A 7381-nucleotide genomic window follows, 5' to 3' on the forward strand; every position below is an offset into this window, starting at 1 on the left:
CTTATCGCATAAAAACGTATAAGTTCTTCAATTCAAATATATGTTTGAAAAAGGCGATGCATGTGTCTGATTTTAATTTATATTTTTTGCAGTCATTATTTATTTGAGTGAAACATAAACGAGATAACGAACAGTATTGAAGATCAACAGTCAATAAAAATACAATATAGGACAATGAAAACAAGGACCTCCAAAACATCAGAGGTGGAAACATGTGTCATGTAGAAGTAAGCATCCCCTGCCGACAGGTAACATCCGCCTTGTGTGCCTTGACATTATCGGGAAAAAACGGAAATATCCATTGTTACAGACCCTGAGACGTGCTACTACCCCACACGCTCGCTGCACGAACGGTACACGAACGCTACACGGTTTGCACGAAACGCTGCACGGTTTGCACGAAACGCTACACTGTTTGCACGAAACGCTACACGGTTTACACGAAACGCTTTGCAGGAAAGGCTGCACGGTTTACACGAAAGGCTGCACGAAACGCTTTGTACACGTTTCCCACACGCTTTGTAAACGATTCTCGCACGTTTTGGCCTCGGTTTGGATTTTTCTACTCGGAATATCTCGGGCATTATTACGGTTTTATAACTAATTAAATGCAAATCTTTCATAAAGCTTTCATAAAGCCACATTTAGCAGCTGTTTAAATTAAATATCAGTACTCTAGTATTATATAAACCGATAGAAATATTCAATACTCTGACAGTTGTAATTAATTAATAGATAATTGTCATTTCTTATTTATTTGTTAATTTATCCAACAGTTTACTGTTAAAAACCGAAATGCCGATTTCTTGAATGACTGTTTAATAAAATACATTTTTATATACCGGTATTAGTCATTCATTTCAATGTAATATTTTTATAAGCATAATTTAAGAAATTATACACAAAATCGATTTCTTACAGCAGGAATATGAACTCATTGATTTTAAATAATATTGATTGTATTGTGTTTGATTTCCGTAGGCGGATTATTTTTCTTGATTTTGATATAGTAATAAAATTTGCCTATATACTCTACTAAAGATTATTGATACTTTTTTTAAAGAATTTTTTTTATCTTACGTAAGCATTATCAATAGGAAGGATACCTGTAAGACGGGGGTTAAATGTGATCTATTAATCTATTTTTATTCTCTTTCTTGTTTTACATGAAGCATATCAAATAACATCAGTATACCCATCATAGTGTAAAATCCTTCATTTCAAAATAGACTAAACGTATGTATATATGTGTACATTTATTAATAGTCGCGGCATTTGACTATACATTGTACATACAATGTAGATCCATATTTACACCGGCATTCAGGTATATTACAAGAAAACTGAAATATCTTAGATGAAATAAAAAGTACGTGATTCATAAAACAAATAATATACAATTATTCATGATTTACTCCTAAGGTTTTCTTATACGATATTCATGAAAAGACTACCAAATCAGTTCTGTATATTTTACTGTTTACGGCTAGAAATTCGGATTTACAAATAAAAGATGAAATTCGCTGATTTATAAGTTGTACCCATTAAATATTGATAGAACCATTTTGTCAAAAATAAATAAATAAATAAATAAATAAAATCCAGTCGTAATTTCAGGTGTCATTAGGCCGTGAACTCAACATGTACATATAGCAAAACAGGTTTTCAGTTGCCATGCACTCGGAGCCCGTGATCGCTGTTTTAAATGACCTTGATTACAGTTGAAAGGCGGAAAGAAGATTCCAATACATTTTTAAGGGGTGTATCTACGCACATATTTAACAAAGGATTAAAAAAAGAATAGAAAATTAGGCGTTAATTTAAACTACCATTAGATTGAAAGTTACATCAAAATATGAAAGACTGTACTAGTAATTTAATTTACCCCCCCCCTCCTGTTTCTAAACCTGTGGCCGTCAGTGCATGTGAATTAAAATTTTAAAATCCATTTATTTGACAAAAATGAGTGACAAGTTTTATGTATTAAAAAGTATTAAATGACACATCGTTTCAAAACATTCTTTCACTTATTTTAAATGTAAAGACAAGAGCTGAGTCCTGATATATTTTTCCTTTAAATTAAAAATAAATAATAACGGTATTTCTTTCTTTCTTTGAGAAAAAAAATATTTAAGAAGCCATGATCGCGTTGATAGTATATTGAAATCAATGCCCTTAAAATTGTTGTACATAGTTGATTAATTTGAACACACTGTTCTATAGAAGGAAAAGACATTAAACAAATATATATTATACATTACCCTGTACAGTGTAATTTCATTTTTTGTTCCATTTTTTTTTCCTGTTTGTACTCATCAAATATCACAAGCATGACTAATTCAATAATAAAATATTAATACAATTTGACATCCTGACCCATCGATAGCCATATTTAAAATGAAATGACTTCCGAATGAATCTTACACGATTCTTGCACGAAAGTAACACGTTTCTCACACGGTTCTTACACGAAAGTCGCACGTTTCTCGCACGCTCGCTACACGGTTTGCACGAAACGCTTTGGAGCTTACACGAAACGCTGCACGGTTTACACGAAACGCTACACGGTTTGCACGAAACGCTGCACGGTTTACACGAAACGCTACACGGTTTGCACGAAACGGAAAGCGCACGAAAATCACACGCTTTTTTGGGGTAGTAGTACGTCTCAGGGTCTGTAATTCATTGGACGAACAATACATTATCAATAAGTATGAAAAACGTCAGTCTGCATTTGAATCTATGATAAATTTTATTTGCTGACAAGATCATTGTACTGACCATAGAACTTATGAAATAATGACTTAAAACGAGACTGCTGAAATTCTTGTCTCATCATCTAGTTTGTCAATAATTTACCTTGTTTCAAAACAAAATTATCATGAGTAGAGCATGTTCCTGCGTATCGAATTAAATTTAGGGATTAATATACCGGTAGTTTAAAAGGATATTTTTTCTCCGACTATGTTTTCAAAATTCCCTTTCATGTCATTCATTCAGACGCATATCTTTTTCACATTTTTTTTATATTGAAGCGGCTGAATGATCAATGCTCCATTGTGTGTTTCGTTTTTTCCATTGCGACAACTGATGGTTACATCAATGTTTTGTTGTTTAATAATGAAAACATTATTTGAAGATTTTAACGCGAAAACAGGCAGAGCAGGTCCAGTCGTGTCCGATGCCATATTATAAAATGTTGTTAACAAGATTTTTTAGACGTATTAAAAGTTTCATTTGATCTCTCTTTTCTGATTACAATTTTTTTTTTGTGATATATAAAAGCATGTAATTATTTATCAGTACACTAATTAAATCAATAAAATGCTTTAAAATATCTTTTTCACATTTTTTTTATATTGAAGCGGCTGAATGATCAATCGTCCATTGTTTGTTTCGTTTTTTTTCCATTGCGACAACTGATGGTTACATCAATGTTTTGTTGTTTCATAATGAAAACATTATTTGAAGATTTTAACGCGAAAACAGGCAGAGCAGGTCCAGTCGTGTCCGATGCCATATTATAAAATGTTGTTAACAAGATTTTTTAGACGTATTAAAAGTTTCATTTGATCTCTCTTTTCTGATTACAAAATTTTTTTGTGATATATCAAAGCCTGTAATCATTTATCAATACACTAATTAAATCAATAAAATGCTTTAAAATAGCATCAATGATTCATATGTAAGAAAACAATTTTTGGTGAAAACTATTAATAAATAACTGGACAGATATTCTTACATTATAAATTAACCATAAAATTCCATTATATTACCTTTTTGATGACATTTCTCAGGATGAGAATCAAAAGCATATCCTAAATATTTTTCGAGAAAAAAGCTTCCACATCACACAATTATAAATATTGATAAAAATCACAATTGATGAATTGAATGCATTTATGCAATATTAGTATTAGGTATCAGTTAGTTTTCATAGATAGGATCAAAAGCCGGGTTTACTGTGTTCTGTGCTGCCTCAGACTCTGGATCCTGAATCTGAAGTAGAATTGTCTGTTTAGGTTGAAGTGTGCTTATTGTGTAGATATTTCTTATCAGAACCACAAGTAATACAAGAACTATAGTTGATCCAATAGAAATGATAACAAATAGCAATGACCCCCTTTGCGACTGCTTAAATGTTGCTGGTGATGTCAACATTCCATTGATTGAAAAAGTCTTGGTGTTCCTTTTCGACTGCTTTGATACTGTTGGTAGTGTTACCATTCTTCTGTTTGAAGAAATCCTGGTTAGATCTTCCAAGTTTATGGTATTTACTTCTGAAAGTAAATTATATTTATTTTGGTCTAGATCAGGCAGGAAAAATTATTTTTAATCCTTCAAATCAAAATTTTGCTAATTATTCTAACTCCGTGAAAGAAAATAAAGTCATACTTAACATTACAGAATGAATTACACTGATGAAGCCTTTATCATTTAAAGGAAAAAATTAGTTTTAAAGTTCCAATCCTTTGTTCTTGTCTACGAAAGGTCATTCTTGTGTCTGCTAAAAATTAGGATTGTTTTTTTTTTTTATTTTTTAATACCATCGCAAGTTCCATTGACTTTATTACAGGATTTGCAGTATTCAGGGCATTTGCTCAAGCACCACAGTCCATAAAAGCCATCTGTACATTCAGAGGAACAGTTAAGGCCAAAGAATCCTGGCATACATTCTATGATAAAAGGCGATTTAATTACATTGATGTCAGTATTGAATATAGCTATCGCTTGATAACATTTTAAAATAATGTTTGAAATATCTCTGATTCATACATATAAATATGCATCAATAAATACCATACTGATATGATGCTATATCATTGTAATTCAATTTTGAATTAAATTGACACTTAAACGTTTTGAAAGAAGCTACATACAGTGTGTGAAATAATAGAAAACTATAATAAGTGAATGCTAATTACTTTTTCGTAAATTATCAAAAAAATATATGTAAACTGGTTCTCCGCACTTCAGTGTCCTATTTAAAAAAAATGGATGGAATACCATTATTTATGGCATATTGTGTTAAATATGAGCGCATATATAGGTGAAGAGGTAAAAAAAAATCATAGCATGCTCGGAAACATCCTTTGACAAGTTGTGCACATGTAAAATAAAAAAGCTTTTCAATCAAAGATTACAAGGAAAGAAAATATTTTTGAAAAGTAGGTCAAACTCCGAGTTAAGTGTAAAAAAAAACTACAGTAAAGGCCTTACCAGAGGTATAATAGATGTATGATGTAAAAGCCCTATCTTTTCTTTCAAAAATTTTTAGGCCAATTTAACTTGTCGAAGCAAAAAAAAACATTCAAAATAGGTCAAAGTCGCAGTGACAAAAAACAAAGTATCATAGTATATTTGGAAATATCATGACAAAGGTAATGTACATATGAAATATGAAAGCCCTATCTTTTCTCATTCAAGGTTAAAGTTTTTGTGAAGGACGCAGGGACTAACAAACGGACAGCTAGACTGTCTTTCATACGAATTAGTTTTAATATCCTTGCGAAAGGGGAAGATAATAAATAGTTATATTGCATGCACTTAAGAGTTCAAAAGTGCACGCATCTTTCCTACAAAAACCACAAAAAAAGAAACCAAATATCATTATTTTATTCAGCATAATGTAAATGTTCCTTTCGAATTAGTCAACTTTTTTTTTTTTTTAGATATTTGGATTCTGAACATCCCTTGTTGATTACTCACCAGTACAGTTTCCTTCTGCCAAATCCCAGTAGTAATTTGCACAACATTTGTAACCCAGCTCTCTACAGTCCCAAAACGGATATTTGTTTTATTCATAAATGTACAATCAACGAAACAAATAAAAATATTAAAAATAATATAAAAAAAATAAGAGATGAAACTCCTCCTTTATACTTGTCAAAAGCATTCAATATTAGGAAATACTTCTTATAGGCAATTTAGAGTATCCATAGAGATTCTTTTAAAACTATGGAATCTTTTCTGGAACTTTCAAAAACATGCTCTACCTTTTAGAATTACATTAATTAATAGTACAGTGAAGGTAACTCAGAGAAAGGTAAAACACCTGCTTTCCCCTTAAAGCTAATTCTATATAATGTAAAGATTTCAGAAATAATGCAATTTATTTAACAAAAAATAAAAAATAATATATTGAGGACTCAATTGCAATTTTATAATTAAGTTTTCAGGACTTTATCATAGCCTTCTATAAATATACACTAATACAGATGACAAATATCTACATAGAAAAATATTGTTTTAATATATACATACAATAGCGATTTGATATTACAATTAACCTTTTTAAATTTTGAAATTAGTGATCAATTCATTTCTGCAAAAGGGTTGAGACAGTTCAGAAAACAATTTCTACGTTTTATAAAATTACATTTTTCCCCGTGCACATTATTTGCTGATGCTGATGCTATTTATATACCTACGAAAGGTCCGATTTCTAACGACAAAAGCACCCTATCAAATAACTCAAAGTTCGACTTACTTTTCTATGCAGTACATTGCACTCGAACATGAAAAAAGCGTTATGATAAAGTGTAGTTTTGTATACGCCATAGAAATAGCAAAGCACTGATAGATGTCGAAAGTTCAATTGATTTAATATCATGCAAATACAGGAATTTAATCATATACAAGAGAAAATTCAAAATCAAGGAAGTATATATTAACCTGTTTAACTTCCGCTTTGATGTTCAAATCCACTTACTTGACATCTGATCCGCACGTTTTTCATTTCACAATACTAGATATTATGCGATAATCATACTAATAATACTTTATGAAATATTAACTCTTGAAGCTAGTACATGAACCGACCTGTGAATTAATCATTTTCAAATTCAAAGTAGATAAAAAAATTCTTAAACTTCATTCTATCCTTAATTTTACTGAAGAATGAATTTTAATTATTGTAACTATTTCTGATACACCTGTGTGCGCTTTTGATCACCCAATTAAAACACAATTGTTAAACGGATTTTTGGACCAATTATCAATCAAAGCATGTTTTAAATTTTCAAAGTTAAAATGCACTTAAAAATCATAAACACCTATCCAATAGATTAACTTATTCCATGGCACTTGATCCATTATATTTTTGTTCCCGCTTTCATGAAAGCGAGGGCACATTTAATCTCATTCGGATGTCCGTCTCTCGGTCTGTCCGTCCATCACAAAAACTTTAACCTTGCCCATAACTTTTGATTTAGTGGAGATATGGTTTTCATATTTTTTCAAATGTGTATTATATGTGACCATACCTTTATTTGGGTGACCACCAAGTCTGACCTTTTGACCTTGACCTTGGAGTTTTACCCACTTTTACACAAAAATTCCAAATTTTTACTTTGACCATTACTTTTGAATGATAGATGTT

General features: G+C 30.9%; 1 protein-coding gene across 1 annotated transcript; it reads right to left on the reverse strand.

Moving 5' to 3' along the window:
- Positions 1-3927: 3927 nt before the first annotated feature.
- LOC134233099 (uncharacterized) lies at positions 3928-6597 on the reverse strand. The gene is made up of 4 exons (XM_062715092.1): positions 6491-6597; positions 5710-5771; positions 4548-4676; positions 3928-4280 (listed from the first exon to the last, which is right to left on the reverse strand). Exons 1-4 carry the CDS (start codon positions 6559-6561, stop codon positions 3928-3930), a joined length of 615 nt encoding a protein of 204 aa, XP_062571076.1. The 5' UTR covers positions 6562-6597.
- Between the last annotated feature and the right edge of the window lie 784 nt (positions 6598-7381).

This window comes from Saccostrea cucullata, unplaced genomic scaffold (assembly GCF_032062105.1).
Source record: "Saccostrea cucullata isolate Sc308-1 unplaced genomic scaffold, CSIRO_AGI_Scuc_v1 ctg3591, whole genome shotgun sequence".
NCBI lineage: Eukaryota > Metazoa > Mollusca > Bivalvia > Ostreida > Ostreidae > Saccostrea > Saccostrea cuccullata.